Genomic DNA, 17,874 nt, shown 5'->3' on the forward strand with positions numbered 1-17,874 from the left:
ACCTAGTGTAGCCGCCAACCCCGAACAGACCGGCTTCGCTCGGGGGTCATAACTCCGAAACCGGAAGTGGTAGACTAACGCCACCTAGCCTATGTTACTCCCCGGTCCGAGCTACCTCTATACCCCAAATTTCAGACTCGGGGCAGATGTAGCCGCCAACTCCGAACAGACAGACTTCGCTCGCCGTTCATAACTCCGAAACCGGAAGTGGTAGACTAACGCCACCTGGCCTATGTTACTCCCCGGTCCGAGCTACCCCATTACCCCATTACTAGGCAGACCTAGTGTAGCCGCCACCCCCGAACAGACCGGCTTCGCTCGGGGGTCATAACTCCCAAACCGGAAGAGGTAGACTAACGCCATCTGGCCTATGTTACTCCCCGGTCCGAGCTACCCTTTTACCCCAAATTTCAGACTCGGGGCAGACCTAGTGTAGCCGCCAACCCCGAACAGACAGACAGACAGTCAGACAAACAACAGTCACAAATATATATATAGACTAGCAGGATACCCCGCTTCGCTCGGGGGTCATAATTCCGAAACCCGAAGTGGTAGACTAACGCCACCTGGCCTATGTTACTCCACGGTCCGAGCTACCCCTATACCCCAAATTTCAGACTCGGAGCGGACCTAGTGTAGCCGCCAACCCCGAAGAGACAGACTTCGCTCGGGGTTCATAACTCCGAAACCGGAAGTGGTAGACTAACGCCACCTGGCCTATGTTACTCCCAGGTCTGAGCTACCCCGATACCCCAAATTTCAGACTCGGGTCAGACCTAGTGTAGCCGCCAACCCCGAACAGACAGACTTCGCTCGGTGGTCATAACTCCGAAACCGGAAGTGGTAGACTAACGCCACCTGGTCTATGTTACTCCCCGGTCCGAGGTACCCCTATACCCCAAATTTCAGACTCGGGGCAGACCTAGTGTAGCCGCCATCCCCGAACAGACAGACTTCGCTCGGGGGTCATAACTCCGAAACCGGAAGTGGTAGACTAACGCCACCTGGCCTATGTTACTCCCCGGTCCGAGCTACCCCATTACCCCAAATTTCAGACTCGGGGCAGACCTAGTGTAGCCGCCAACCCCGAACAGACCGGCTTCGCTCGGGGGTCATAACTCCGAAACCGGAAGTGGTAGACTAACGCCACCTGGCCTATGTTACTCCCCGGTCCGAGCTACCCCTAAACCTCAAATTTCAGACTCGGGGCATACCTAGTGTAGCCGCCAACCCCGAACAGACAGACAGACAGACAGACAGACAAACGACAGTCACAAATATATATTTAGCAGGATACCCGGCTTCGCCCGTGGCCCAAGTTCGACTGGAGCCCAATTCAACCAGGACCCAGATTCGCCAATGGCCCAAATGAAGAACACTATTACTTTTACATTATTACATTGTAGTTTTACACATTATATTTGTATTTTATTAGATTACATTAAAGTACTTACTGGTACTTCATTAACCGGTCCCACATTTACCGTTAGAGTTGCTGTAGAACTTAGACTTGGACTTCCACCATCATAAGCTATGATTATAACCTCGTATGATATCCTTTGTTCAAAATCCAACTGGGCTTTCAGAGATACTTCTCCTGTTGATATGTCCACTTCAAACTTTGATAACACCACGTCTGTGTTTGCTCCTGTGGGTGTGGGAATATAAATATTTGCATGTTTATTTTGTATACAGGGGTTGTTAGTTTGCTTTGACAATGAAATGAAATGAAATGTGGTTTAACGTCCTACTGTTTTGTTCCGACTGGGCTAATGACGACGGGTGTACGCAATATAATGTTTTATGAGGGAAATGTTGCCCGGGCAGCGACACTATGGTCTACTCTTATTCCGAATTCCAACTGTCAAGGGTTCGCTTACGTGCACACCAGTGTGTATACGGGACTTCGGGTTTTCGTACTATCCGAACGATTATACGTTGTATATTTTATGTTGCCAGACCATCTGTCCTGCATCACTGACAAGAGGGGCCACGTCTGGAAAATCCTATTGAACTTTCTCGGTCTACGCAGGGATCGAACACGGATTCTCCAGGTTAGCGAGTGGACGTCTTACTCGCTGATTTACCGTGGCTCCCCGAGTATGGTTGTCGAGGAGATATTACGCCATGTTTCGTTGAACAACATCATTTGGATACGGTAGTGTTGAAAAGACCAATATTAAAACATTTGCACCGAGTGCAATGCAATAGAGATGGCTTAACGGGTGGGGGGGGGGATAACTCTAGCAAGCGACACAGTTACTGGGCAACTGCTGCTCCTAAACATGAAAGGAAGGAAACACGACTTACCATGGATCTGATAATGCACCACTCCGTTTAGACCCGAATCACTATCCGTACAAGACATGGTGTAAAATGGCGAATTCAGGGCAGTTGTTTCTGGGATGCGTATAGAAATACTTTCATTACAAACCTTGAGAATAAAAATTAATTATGCTTGAGTTAAATATTTAATTTAATTTTGTTCTTTTTCGAGTAGTTTTATTTAATGATATACGATATATTGGGAGGGGAATGTTTCCATTTACAAAATACCGGCATAATAATTCGAGAGAGAAAGTGAGAAATGGGATTTAACGTACGCCCGACACAAACCAGGTCATTTCGGGATTAAAATATTGTTCATTTATAGTTCAATAATTTGCTTGCGCCTAGGGATCTTTCGCCGGGGGGGGGGGGGGGAGGGGGAGCCGAAAGACCCGGAGAAAACCCACGAGGTTGGACAGGCGACTCTTCTCCTTTTCACTTACAACCGGGGAATTGGCACCACGCCAGTTGACTCAATGACAGACCTTATGATTGAACACACACGTGCTCACCATTCGGCTGCCCCCTGATTAATTTGAAGAGTTTAGTTTTTCATCCCATACGAACGACTAGGAGTTGTTTGTTACCATGGCACCTGTCACCTGTCCTCTACTACAGACAAGCGGAAACCAAGGTAGCACAATCCCGATAAACTTTCTCTATTAGTATAGTAAGTGCAGGAGGACCGCACTACACGTAAAATAAAAATCTACAAGATAAACCTGCGAACAAGACAGAAAATAGACATTGCTCCAAATAAACAAATATCAAATAAAGTGAATGGAAGACCAAACAGCTCTTTATTCAGTGTTCTGAATTCATATTCCTTAATTCTTATTTCTTCATTTGTCTTTGTATTTCGACATTTGTACACTAAAATTTACTTGTATCTTAAAATCTCTCTCTCTCTCCCTCTCTCTCTCTCTCTCTCTCTCTCTTAAAAAGAGGTAATCAGAAGATCTTTACCGGTGCTTCATACACTTCTAAAACATTAACTGTAACTGTTGCTGTTACACTGAGAGTAGGAGCTCCGCCATCAAAAACTAATATTCTAACATTATGTGACGATTGTTGGTAATCTAGTGTTGTTTTTATCTTTAATTCACCGGTCGATTCCACCACTTGAAAACTGTTCCAGGTTATCGGGACATTTGATCCTAAAAACATACGTCTTGCTAAAGTATTATTGGTTAATTATTCACTAATTACTTTTAGAAATGTAAAGATTCGTTAGTCGTTAGGTATTCGTAAATATTCGCTAATTACTTTTAGAAATGTACAGATTTGTTAGGTATTCGCAAATATTCGCTAATTACTTTTAGAAATGTGGAGATTCGTTAGGTACTCGCAAATATTCACTAATTACTTTTAAAATTGTACAGATTTGTTAGGTATTCGCAAATATTCGCTAATTAGTTTTAGAAATGTGGAGATTCGTTAAGTACTCGCAAATATTCACTAATTACTTTTTAGAAATGTACAGATTCGTTAGGTATTCGCAAATATTCGCTAATTACTTTAAAAAATGTGGAGATGCGTTAGGTATTCGCGAATCTTGGTTGCTGGCTATCCTAAGTTGGTGTGCAGCAACTGTGAAATTATATTTCGAATTCGCGAATAAGTGAAGCGACGGTAACTACCTTTCGCCGCCGCGAAGTCAAAAGTGAAACTGTATTTCGTCGCCGCGGAGTCATATGTGAAACTGTATTTCGTCACCACGACGTCAAATGATCGTGTTTTCTTGCAAATTTTTTAAGAGAGCCACAAATCCCGATAATATTTTATATAATAAAACTACTTAATTTTGTGTTAAAATCCCATAAAATTCTCTACCTTAGGGCCGAGAAACTAACTCAACATATGAGATACGTTTTCAAACAACTTAAACCCGTCAGTCTTTATCTGGAAATGGAGACTGGTGTCCTAAGCTGTATTAGGCGCTGTCTGGATAAAACCAGACTATTATTTTATAAAAACAATGTGTAGGTGAAATTTACCTTTCGTTATCAAGTACAGCACATCATTCATTGTATAGACCTCTAAAGGAACGGAAATCGATTATCACGTCACCTAACGAAGAAATTGACCCGAAATCTTAAAAGGGTTACGTGTCCGGATAAGCAGTTTTGACGTTCACGTCTACACGACTCAATATTTTGAGCTGAAATTTTGAGATACGGTAAATACACCATTCCTTCATACGTACTCAGACTTTTATTTTTGAGACCCTTTTCAAGTCGGGATAATCCCGTTAAGAATAATGAGATTGTACAAAGATTTCGCAGATTTTCTAAACTATTTATATAAAGTAAAAGGCATGTTAGGTCGTTTGAACACCATGTAGTTATGTTAAATATTGAGGTTAACGTCTACGGCAGAAATAAGAAGTGGAAGTTAGTAATTCATAATTGTATACTGTAAAGACGTAGCTCGGCTTTATACTCTACTCACCCCTATCCACTTGAATTGAATACATATCACACATTCGAGACAACAATACTTTTATAAGATAAGTATCCAACCACGAAATAATATTAACTACTTTAAGTTTGCTTGTAATGTTTTGATCACAAATTTGATATGTTTTCAAGGAAGTGTGACATTTTAGTTCTTAACATTGAAATTAGTTTGGAACGACATTTTGTAACAATTTTTTATAAAACGTCTTTGGATTGGCTTAGTTAGACAGACATACGATGCACAGAACAATTCTGGTTTGGAGGCAACAAGCTAAGTTTCTAATATTGGACCGATACTGTCTTTGTGTTTTTTCATTCCTATGTCAATTAGTTATATTTGTCTAGCTACATTAGGCCAGTAAATTAATTAATTTCTAACAATTTTAGAACTTACCGGCCATTCTATAAAACACTTGCCCGCTAACACCCGGATCACTGTCTGTACATGTTATAGATGTAACGGTCGATCCTATTGGTGAATCTTCAGGTACAGTAACCACTCCGATTGCAGGACATATCTAAAACGGTCCATAAATTATTAGTAAATTACAGACATGTCGAAGATATGTAAACATGGCTACATGAGATCGAGAGATTGTTTTTGTATTTCATTTTTATCGATCTAGGTATGTTTCAGACTGATTTAGTAGCGGAGGGCGGAGTGACTAACCCAATAGTTCTCAACATTTCTTTTGCCAACGGCACACCTTGGAATACATGAAAAAATAGCGGCACACTGGTTGAGAATCACTGGACTAACCCTTCAGATGAGACATCTAACGAGCCCCATAAACAAAACAACCCCTTTTTTGTAACCCGAACAATCTCCTAACATATTTCATGGTGTATGCTCTCCTTCATTGTGCGGGTTGATGAAGAAAATAGGGGCGTTCAAACCCCATTATATTTCATTCCCTTCTCAAATAAAGTTCTATTCCTTTAAATAATTCCCTGAATCATCTACAATAACGCTATTTAATACTCGTGTATCCGTAATAAAAGCTATTTCTACGAACATTTTGAGAGTATCCTGCTTAGTACAATTATTTAAATAATAATAAATTTGGATTACCCCCAATTAACGGAATAAAAATAAAGTTGGATTACCGCTCAATTAAGCTCAATTAATGGAATAATAATAAAGTTAGATTACCACCCAATTAATGGAATAATAATAAAGTTGGATTAACACCCAATTAATGGAATAATAATAAAGTTGGATTAACACCCAATTAATGGAATAATAATAAAGTTGGATTAACACCCAATTAATGGAATAATAATAAAGTTGGATTAACACCCAATTAATGGAATAATAATAAAGTTGGATTAACACCCAATTAATGGAATAATAATAAAGTTAGATTACCACCCAATTAATGGAATAATAATAAAGTTGGATTAACACCCAATCAATGGAATAATAATAAAGTTGGATTAACACCCAATTAATGGAATAATAATAAAGTTGGATTAACATCCAATCAATGGAATAATTGCCGCTCAATTAATGGAATAATAATAGAGTTATTGTAATTGACTTACAGGACTTGTGTTTATGACTGTTTGTGATATGACGTCAATTTGTACATTAGTTGATGAAGTACGACTTGGAACACCGCCATCCGAGGCTATTAGTTTAACTTGATACGAGGTCTGTTGGCTATAATCCAATCCACCAATTAAATTAATTTCTCCACTTTCAGGACGAACTTCAAACTTGGATAGGGCAGCTGTATCTCCTAAAACACATTGGAACACGTTTGATAACAATTAAACAGAGAAATAGAGAGAGGGGTAATCGGTGAAAACCCACGAGGTTAGGCAGGCAACCCAATAACAAACCTTTTAATTAAAGGAGCCAAGTCTTTAACTTAATATCATCAACAGTATTTGACATTGCAAACAAGACTTTTTGGTCAATTTAAATCAACATTGATGTTGTTATCTTACCGTCAAAAGTTGGGCTTCTGGTATCCAATATTTAAGACACAATGAAAGTTTTAAAATTGGCACACGAATCGCGTGCTTAAGCGCAATTTCTAATGCAACGACTCGATGAACTAGGCTAAACATATCCCATTGTACATCTAATTGTACATCAACAAAATAAGGTCAGAATACGCTGCCTGACTTACCATCTAAGCTATATGTCAGTTGTCCATTGAGACCAGTATCCACATCTGAACAGTGTACTGTGGTGATTTCACTACTAATAGATGCACCTTCAGATACACTCACTCGTTTACTAACATCACAGACCTACAATAAATACAACAAATAGGTTTAACATCTGACGAATATCACAGACATACAATAAATAATACATACAACAAATAGGTTTAACATATTAGTAACATCACAGACGTACAAAAACACAATTATAAACCTATAACGGTAAATCCATTTGATCTTTGGGGTATATTCTACTTGCGGTCTGAAATTCGGGAGCGGCTTTGGATATATACAGAGGAATTTGGGGTTATTCTTCGGAAAGTTTTTCCATAAACCTGTAACGGGTTATTCTTCCAGCGTAGGTTTCTTTTTCCATAAGAAAACATGATATAAGGTTTTTCTTACGGGAATTCTGGGCTATTCTCATTTTACGTACATGTAAACACAGACGATTTATAAGCAAGATAAAGTCTTATAGTCTTATAGTTTCCCATATTCCTGAAGCAATGGCCCGAGAAATCACTCTCTGGCCATTGCTTGATTGACTTCTGATATTTGAGTTTTTGAGGGCGTGTGTCTATTCTTCCCATTCAATAAAATCGCTCCTAAGTACAGCAACTTTGGACAATGATTTAAGGTATTAAAAAGGTTAAAATATTGTTCGTTTTCAAACAGTATTGTTTACATTGTAGCCGTTTTGACAGCCTCGTTTGTCATGCAATTAGTTTTTCTGCAATATTCTGCTATGCACTGGTTAATTTGGCGTAACAAATTCCGTGAGTTATGTAAACAAATTTGGAGCTCTGTTTAAACCTGAATAATATTGATACGCAGTTAGGTATTGGTTGTTAATCGGACTTATTTGGAACAGAAATTTGCTTGCATTACGACAGTGTTGCGTGGGATTAGGTCTTATAGTAGGTTGAGAGTTTCCTTGACATTCGGGGTTAATTATTACACGATTTTAAAATTACACGCTATTGCTATATACATGTACTGTCTGTTCTGTGTGTAGGGTGGCACGAACTCACTAATCAAGGTGTACCCGATTCGACCCCATTACTACATGAAGTCGGGACTGTTCCTCGGTCGTGATGCCCGAAGGCCCAGTAAATTAAGACATCTAATCTTTTGACAGCATGCTAAAGATCCTCTGGTATTTAGAAATCGAAATGGGTCGCAACACCGCTGTCCTTCATAGACCGTTACATGGCGTATGTCATTCTTCTAATCTTGGTTTGTTTAATCTGTGTGTTTGTAGGGAGGGGGGGGGGGGTGGCCGTGCCAGCTAGAAAAGGTGTCATATTGCAATGATAGAGTCATCGCCGTAAACTTACCGGTGCATCATTTTCATCGTCGATTAAGATGGTAAAGGTAGCAGTGGTAGTGAGGGGTTGAATAGGATCCAAGTCCCAAGCCAGTAGAGTTAAAACATACATCGATGTCGTCTCAAAATCAAGCTGCGTATTTACATATAAATTACACGTTGTACTGTCCACTAACCAATTCTTATAAACACCATCTATAAAAATACAAAACAATTCTTATAAAAATACAAAACAATTCTTAAAAAAATACAAAACAATTCTTATAAAATACAAAACACTTCTTATGAACACCATCTAGAAAAATACAAAAACAATTCTTATAAAAACATCTAGAAAAGTTCAAAACAATTCTTATAAACACCATCTAGAAAAGTTCAAAACAATTCTTATAAACACCATCTAGAAAAGTTCAAAACAATTCTTATAAATACCATCTAGAAAATAAAACAAACAATTCTTTGGAATGAAATGAAATGGGGTTTAACGCCCTACTGTTCTGCACCGACTGGGCTAATGAAGACGGAATTTTATATACACAATCTACAAAACCCAAAACAATTCTTATAATATATACCATCTAGAAAAGTAAAACAATGCTTATAAACAATCTAGAAAAAAAATATTATTTGAAGACAGTCTATTCGTCTATTCGTATGATAAGTAACAAAAACAAAATCAAAACTCATTACTCATTATTTTGCGAAAGCCAATCAACACAACATTTTGTGTACATATTAAGGCCTTAGCATCAACATGGTTTTATGAATATCTACCGTTATAATTAATCTATTGTATGTGTTTTGTACGTTCTTTCCAAGGGATCATTATCTTTTCGCGGTCTGTAAAATCTGTAAATCGTCTAACTTTTCAATCAACATTGTCTATGGAAGCGATTTCATATAAGTATCAATGCTTGTCATTGTATCATTACAGTATATAAATACATCTGTGACCCATTAAGTAATGGTGTTTATTTACCTGAATTTGGCCACCCCACTCTTGTTTGTCCACCAAGTACTTCTGGTGAATCCTTGTCGGTTATCGTACATTTATGAGCTAGGGCGCCTATTGGTTGACGTTCACCCACTTTAATAGTTGATGGTAGATCGTTAATCACTGGATGGTTGTCGTTAACGTTTGTTACAGTAACGGCGACGGTTACTGTGGAGATAAACGCACTGTAACTGTTATCCCTTGCAGTGATTCGCAACTGAAATAAAAGGAATATGTACGGGCTTATTATATGAACTAGTAACCGGTCATGCCGTTATCACAGCCATCTTGCAACTCACACATCAATGCGCAATTGTCAAAAGAAGAAGCAGTCCCTGGTTAATAAATACCGTGTTTGCTACAAAATGAAATGGGGTTTAACGTCCTACTGTTCTGCTCTGACTGGAATAATAAAGACGGACATACGCCATACAGTGTGCTATGAGGGAAATTTTGCCCGAAAGCCGCCCTATGGCCTACTCTTATATCGAATTCCAACTGCCAAGGGATCATTTACGTGCACACCAATGTATACAATAGACCTCGGTTTTTCGTCCTAACCGAACGACTGGACAGCTGTCTACTTGCTACAAATAAACACCCCGTTTCCTTATTGGTATTATTTGAAAAGACATAGAAATGTATAAAACAAATACTTGATGGACACGCAATCATGGAAGTATACGGTAAGCATGTAGCACAGCGATAGGCGAGCTAGGTACGTAACCATACATACTCCATGTTTTATCCTCCATGTGTATTTCGAATCCTTGTGTCCTTGTTGACAGAAAGGTTCATCGAGACTTTCCAGTCACATTTCTCATTATCAGTGATGCAGAGGGACAGAGGAACTGGCAAGGACAGGCGTGTTCAGTTTTCTGGATTGGACGAAAAACCAATGTTTGCATACACATAAAAGAACTGCTGCAGAGTAGACGGGCGGGGGGGGGGGGGTGCCTAGAGTGTCGCGCTTCGAGCTCTAGTTGGTCGGTCACCTCTGGCTTGCAGTCGTGATTGCGATCCCTGATATAAGCGTATGTGGCTTAGAGATAGGGTGTCATGTCTAGGATATCACCTCGGTGGAAGCGGGCGTAAAATACAACTAACTAACAACAACAGAGATAGGGTGAGCCTTCTCAATCTCGCGGGTTTACTCAGGTTACTCCGTTTTCCTCCCACAGAAAAGATCCTTTTAGATGCTACCCCTGCGCGTGCGCTAAGATAAGAAAACTGGTCTGTGATATCATCCTCGGTGGAAGCGGACGTTAAAACAGCAATAGCAGAAGGAGAGTGGGCGGTAAAACCTATATCCGGTTATAACGTGCCTGTCTGGGTAAAACGTCCATGTACGGGTAAAACGTCCCTTATAGCACCCTACATGTCTTCAATGACCCGACTGGTGCAACAGAGCCGCATGAAATACATAGCAATCAATTAATTTTACATTTAGCTCCTAGTAATGATTTATTTAAATCTGATTCAAACACAGATCCTTTTTCGTCTCGTTTTTTTTTATAGTTGAAAATTTCGCTTCACTTGTTTTTACTACACTATATAACCCGCATTCTGAATGATGTGAGGGATTAGCCAATGAAACGGTCTGTTACGGCGAGGTTTTGGCGTGAGGTTCACGGAACTGTGGGTAACCCACTAGAAACGTCAACGTTGACTGCTTAATCACATGTCTGACGTCGTAGGGTCAAAAGCCGCTGGTATGATCTCTGACGCAACCTTCCACTACAACCGGCCCGATCTTCATGTAGTGTAGGATATCGAAATTATAAAAAAAAACGAAACGAAATATAGATCTGCATTTAAATCAGATTGCATTTATTTAAAAAAACAAAAGAAAAAAACTCACGTAATATCTATCTCTTCCATCGGCATTTAATTCTTTATTTAGAACCAGTTGTCCGTTGTTCTCTATTTTAAACTTATCATAGACGTTTCCTCGTAAGATGGCATAGGTCAGGTGATCACCATCTGGGTCTTCACATCCCAAATCATAAACCATCGTATCTTCTGGGATGGACTCGGGAAGTATAGCTGTCACTGCATAACGTGAACAATATGGCATCCCCAAGGCAGCTAGCAATATAAAATAGAACAATTATAATAGGGAACATTTATAACGCCATGATATTCAAGACAAGTCTACTTAGTTAATGACTTAAAAGCATTCCCCTTTGGATGATTAATTATAGGCTTATGGATGGATTCCATTTCAGGGGACCAGGGTTCGATTCCTGCCAGGGTTTCATTGCCACGTCTACTCAACGCACGAAAACCTGGGCCCAGTTCCGAGAAAATTCTTAAAGTAAGCACAAAGTCGTGCTTCACTTTTTCTTACGTAAGACACTTATAAAAATACCGTCCCTAGAAAATTCTCAAGACCATTCTTACGTAAGCGCAAGTCAAGTATAAGTCTAAGCACATTGTGACTGGTAAAGTTTACCATAAACTGAGACTACGATGTTCTTTAACGTCACAACAGCAACTTTGGTATGCGAATTACGTCTTAAATTTGTCGTCTGCTTCATTGACGTCATATATATATGGTTGATTTAGATGCATTTGACATGTCCCCTATAGGCCTCAGATATAAAATGTGCCACAAGATAAAAAAAACGTAGACACATACAAACTAACTGAATAATTGTGAAAGCGCATGATCTTATGTAGCCCGTGTGTTTGTAGCGTATTGTTTACTAATTGGCAAATAAATAAAATGGTTTCAGGGTAGAAGCGAAATTTTCTATAGTATTCTTAATTTCTTCTGGAGAAGGATTTTCTCTGTCTTGTAATTGTCTCTTTGGTATCAAAAGGTGTCGGAAATGCCATCGAATAATTCTACGGTCAGCCATCTTTTTGAAGCAGAAACAGACTTAAGGTTGGTAAGCAAGCCGTATACCTTGCTTGGAACTTGTGCTTAGATTGACTATGTTTAAGAACGAAGTTGTGCTTAAGTTTTTTCTTGGAACGCATAATAACGTTCTTGTGCTTACAATGAAGTCTACTTAAAATCTAAGCACAAGAAAGTTCTTAAGAATTTTCTGGGAACACAAAATAAGGTAAGTTTACTTAAATGCAAAGTCTACTTAAATCTAAGCACAAGAACGTTCTTAAGAATTTTCTGGGAACACAAAATAAGGTAAGTTTACTTAAATGCAAAGTCTAAGAATTTTCTGGGAACACAAAATAAGGTAAGTTTACTTAAATGCAAAGTCTACTTAAATCTAAGCACAAGAACGTGCTTAAGAATTTTCTAGGAATCGGGCCCTGGACTATTGTCTCTCTAACCCTGTGCCCGTTTACACATCGTGCACAGTCAGGTCAGAATTCTCTTACATACGACTGCACACGCAGACTTATGAATAAAAGTGACCACCATGGTGTCTCAAAATGACCAAAATATTGTTTTGAAGAAGAATTCACCTCATTCCATCTGAACCCGACCACCCCAACCAATTACATATCACCACCTGAGAATACAGCATGAATAAACAACGACATGTCATTAACAAACAAAAATGCTAAACCGTCAACAAGATGAAGACTAGTACTATATAAATACATATCTTTACGCAAGGGGTAAACATTGCCCACTATTATAATATACAGACATGTCTTCAAGAGGTAAACTGAACAGTATTATCCTATCAATACATATCTGTAATGGATAAATGGAACACTAATAATATAATCTATATACTATACCTGGTGGTGGTAGTGGGGTACTATTTCTAGTATCTAATGGGTGTGACATGGACCCAGAAATATGGGCTAAATCTGAAATACAAAGTAGGAAATAATAACAATTAAACAATAACATCAAAAGTACAGATTTTCACCACTTTAAATAATGAACGCATAATTATCAACGTCTTAAAAAGGGCAATATGGGAAGTTAGATAAAGATCTGGCAGTTCTCAATATAATGGTTAAAAATTAGATAATGTAAAGAGAATTTGCTGAACCTAGATATTAGCTTTTGAATTTTAGGCCTAGCCTCGATCATTATTACTAAAGTCTCGATTATTCATTTTTGGATTAAATCATCAATGGACGTTGACCCGCAATAGGCAGATTTAGTGTTTTGGTTGTATGGTTTTAGTGTATTGGTTGTATGGTTTTAGTGTTTGGGGGTTTAATGTGTTCATGGAGGTTTCGTTGAAATATAAATTTCGGAAAGCTTGTATCTTTAACACGAATCTGAAGTTTAATGCATCCAGAATCACTGGATCACCGCATTAAGGTCAAACCGGTAGGTGGAAATAAATCGGAACCAATAGGTTCAGAGTATGGACAGTGGTGTTAAACCGATGCAGAGTGATTCACTATAATCGAAAACGGATTCTCTAGTTGTCATCAATTGCATTTAATAAAAGAAGTATATATCCTGACTGAAGTCATATATATATACATTATGGCTTACCCATATTGAATCTACTGGGAGGTTGCGGTATATCTTGAGGTACGTCCGAAACCACAAGACGGACAAGAACGTTGGTAAATAAAGCTGGTGTACCGCCATCTTGGACTTTTATCAATATTTCGTAGTAAGGAACAGTGTGATCGGTTATTCCGGACTTCAGCACCAACGACCCAGTTACAGAATCAATTTGAAACATACTGAATGTACTAGCTGCGTTGGTTTCTAGAAGAGAGAAACAAATAACAAAATAACAATATGTGATTCGCTAGGCCTTATATGTTTAATATATGAGGCTCAGTTTTTTTAGCATGCCTTTATCAACATCACCATTAACATCAGCATCATTATCAGCATCATCATCATCAGCAGCAGCAACAGCAGCAACAGCAGCTGCATTGTTACTATTATTATTTGGAAGCAGTACAATAATGCTCCAGAACAATAGGGGGTTGGATGGCCGAATGGTTAGCGCATGGTTTCGATTCCCCGGTTGTACGTGGGTTTCCTCTCACTGCTACAGACCCCCATGTGCAAGCAAATTATTGAAATAAAATTGAACCATATATTAGTCCCGAAATGACCTTGTTTGTGTCAAGTGACCTAGTTTGTGTTGAGTAAACGTTAAAGCCCATTGCTCTCTCTCTCTCTCTCTCTCTCTCTCTTTCTCTCCCTCTCCCTCTCTCTTCAGAACAATACTAGTCACTAATTGGAGTTGTAATTTTACTAGTAGGCGGGTTGGGTTGCCGAATGGTTTAACATGTGTCAATACCTTCTATAATTCGCTTGCACGTAGGGATCTATAGAAGTAGGAGGAAATCCATCTCACGTACAGGCTAGGATTTGAAACCAAACCACCATCCTCATTCCCATATATCTAACATAAACATATTGTGTCGACTTACCATCTAATGTATATGTTATCTGTCCAGCAGGGCCTGTATCATCATCATTACATGTTAGCTGTGTTAGTGGTGTTCCTACAGCCACACTTGTAGTTGTTGTGGCTATCTTCAGATTCCCAGGACACCTCTATAAATATCAATACAATAATCGTAGTTTAACCCCAAAACCACGAAACCTAGTGGGAAGAAGACCTGATTGCGGGAGGGCTCTTTTTCCCATCTATTGAGTTTGTGTATGTGTGTGTGTGGTGGTGGTGGGGGCATCAGTTATAGATTAACTTCAAAACCAGGTTGGGGGCCTCTTTTTCGCATCTATTTGAGGAGGGGGCAGGAGTCATAGTTTAACCTAAAAAGAGGTTGGAAGAGGGTTCTTAGCATCACCTACTGGGATGTACTTTGGTGGCGCATCCTAATTGTTATCCATTATTCATGTCGGTTCAATGGATATCAACAGTTCTGCCAGGACAGCAGTGTTTTAACCTACTTTACATCGAATTCCAAGGGTTCTTTCACGTGCACACCTAAGAGGACAACGGTGGACCCACACTTTTGATATCTCCGAACGATAAAACGGTATATTAACACCAGTGCGTTATAATAGCTTATATATAATAGTGACGGTTATACTGGCATCATCATTTATAAAGACTTGATTAACCTAGTCTAGATATTTACCGGTTGATTGTCTTGAACATCCTGTATCTGGACAACCAGGGTGGTTAATACACTCCGAGGATTATGAGGATCCAAGTCATACGCCACCATGGTGAGAGAGTAGGATCTTTTAAATGTATAATTCAACACTTGGTTGGTATATAACTCACAGGAATGTGAATCTAAAACCCATTTATTGGCTGCCAGGGAATCTGAAAACATAAATAAATACGTATTTGTGAGTGTTGTGTTCTCTGTATTTGTTCTCTGGGTCTGGAGTTTTGGGTATACGGGCATCTCGAACCAGGGAGTAAGACAGAACTCGTGGCGTTGTACTATCACTTCCGTTTTCTCGAAACTCTGTAAGTAAGCATTGACATGCTCTACGTCTAAATGTATTTGTTAAGGCCAGCTCAATTTTTGTCAAGGTCGCTGAGATGTAAATAAGGTTGGGGCACGTGATTGTTGGCGAGATTGTAGGTTAGGGTTAGGGTAAGCATTGGGGCTAGGTCCCGGGTTATGGTTGGTATTACCGCTAGCCCTGTTTACATCTCGTGACCTATGAGGAAAAATTGAGCTGGCCTTATCATTTAGCACTAACCATGCTCTACCAGTGCACCACCGGGTAAACAGGTAGTTGTAAATATAACAGATGGATACTTTGAATGTTGGGTTTGCTTAAAGCGACCTTGCTTGTAACAATTGTCAGTAATGAAAATGAAACATTTTACTGCAGTTTGCTTCTATTGCCAGCGACCAAGTGATATTTCATGAGCAGCTAATTGGCAATAGTATGCACCCGATCCCGTATTTGTCCCCGGCTAGACGCGTGTTTAGTTTTCTAGTCCCTCCGCCTGTGACACCCACAAGGCGAAACATCCAAAAACAGTAAAGACCAACAGCTGGATCGGGCCGTGGTCGCTATGGTCCTCAAGTCAGTAGGAACTACTGTTAAAAGGGGGCATTCAAATAAACTATAGATACCCAATATAACACACTATACACATCCAATCAAACCCATTATCGATACCCATTCAACACTACAGACATTTAATAAACACAACATAATATACGTTCATTAAAACGCCCTATACACATCCGGCGAAACAACTTTACCTGGTTTATTGAAGTCTACCCTGGTTTGTCCTGCTAGAGTATTGGTAGATAAATCGCCATCGGTTACTGTACAGGTAGCTATACGTGTACCTATAGGTGTTGATTCACTGATAGTTACAGATGAGGATGGCCAGGTAACTACAGGTGTGTAGTTATTATCGTTTTTAACTTCCACTATAACAGCTATTGCAGCCTGACTACCTGATTTATCTGCTACATGAATTTCCAGCTAAAGTGAAATAAAATATAACATGTTTTTGTCTTCTTTGATTGGCATTTAGTAATTGAACATATTAACACAAGGTACAATTTTATGGATACACTCATCTTTATCAAGCTTAGTATTAAACTCAGTAATTAATTGTGTATCCATAAATTGTACCTTGTGTTAATATGTTTTTGTGTTTTGTTTTTTAGTGATTTTTTTAGTCGATCGTAAACAAACAATTTCGAAAACAAAAGCCAACAAAAATCAAATCAAATATAAAATGCTTTGGTTTTTTTTTGTTTTTAGTGATCGTTTTCGTCGATACAAAACAATCGATATTAAAAAGAAAGATATAACAGCTCGTGGAGTAACTATTATTGCTGTAGAACGACAACACCGTAATGGTGGCCGCTAACATCCGTTTTGTTTCAGAACAATACTGAGTAACGATTGTGTCGATTGTTAGATTTTAACGTACCATTTTATGGTCTCCAATGAAGACCTTTCCGACCTGTGTTGAACTCCGTGTCTGCAGTAAAGGGAGATATCATAGCTATAAGCTCGGAAACTGTAAAGTAATCTAGCAGCGTCCAGATGTTGTAAAACTCGCAGTCATTGCTTCAGGAACATGGAGTTTACCATGGGTTGTTGGGTTATTAGTGGTCTAAGGTAGTCCTGTTAGTATTAAACAGCTAAATCGTTATAACTATGGCGTTGTGCAGTTCCGGCAAGAGCACACAGTTTCTATAATTGGTAATATGGGTCGTATGAAGAGAGAATACAGTGAATGTTGTTACATTTAGGTCGTATCTTCCTAACCACGCAAGGTCGGCGTCCATCTGTTGTTAACGTTACACATTCACGAGTTAGTACTGGTTCGGACACTCGACCGGAACTTATGCGGATGCCCATGTTATTGAGGCTAGAGAGGGGATGGATGGCCGAATGATTAGCGTCTGCGCGTTGAATCATAAGGTCTGTCATTGAGTCAACTGGCGTGGTTTCGATTCCCCGGGTCCTCCGGTTTCCTCCCACTGCTAAAGACCCCACGCGCAAGTGAATTATTGAAATAAAATTGAACCATATGTTAGTCCCTAAATGACCTAGTTTGTGTCGAGTGAACGTTGTTGTTGGCGAGATCGTAGGTAAGGGTTAGGGTTTGGATTAGCGGTAGCCCTGTATACATCTCGTGACTTTAACCAATCTTAAGTTGGCCTTATCAAATAGATCTAACATTTAATTGTGGGCTGTAGTGACGACGATATCTGTCGTATAT

The 17,874-nt window shown here is 39.3% G+C and overlaps 1 protein-coding gene across 1 annotated transcript in view; it reads right to left on the reverse strand.

Moving 5' to 3' along the window:
- Nucleotides 1-17,874, reverse strand: part of LOC126825512 (protocadherin Fat 4) — a 51,166-nt gene that overhangs the window by 32,965 nt on the left and 327 nt on the right. Inside the window, exons 2-15 of the mRNA XM_056103137.1 lie at nt 16,391-16,619; nt 15,296-15,486; nt 14,621-14,747; nt 13,719-13,940; nt 13,001-13,072; nt 11,145-11,371; nt 9,269-9,500; nt 8,300-8,484; nt 6,926-7,049; nt 6,333-6,529; nt 5,182-5,305; nt 3,295-3,485; nt 2,311-2,434; nt 1,455-1,648 (exon numbers count right to left, since the gene is read on the reverse strand). Of these exons, the coding sequence (XP_055959112.1) occupies nt 1,455-1,648; nt 2,311-2,434; nt 3,295-3,485; nt 5,182-5,305; nt 6,333-6,529; nt 6,926-7,049; nt 8,300-8,484; nt 9,269-9,500; nt 11,145-11,371; nt 13,001-13,072; nt 13,719-13,940; nt 14,621-14,747; nt 15,296-15,385 (2,109 nt within the window). The 5' untranslated portion in view covers nt 15,386-15,486; nt 16,391-16,619. The remainder of the gene's footprint in view (nt 1-1,454; nt 1,649-2,310; nt 2,435-3,294; nt 3,486-5,181; nt 5,306-6,332; nt 6,530-6,925; nt 7,050-8,299; nt 8,485-9,268; nt 9,501-11,144; nt 11,372-13,000; nt 13,073-13,718; nt 13,941-14,620; nt 14,748-15,295; nt 15,487-16,390; nt 16,620-17,874) is intronic.

Source organism: Patella vulgata, chromosome 1 (assembly GCF_932274485.2).
Source record: "Patella vulgata chromosome 1, xgPatVulg1.2, whole genome shotgun sequence".
Lineage (NCBI taxonomy): Eukaryota > Metazoa > Mollusca > Gastropoda > Patellidae > Patella > Patella vulgata.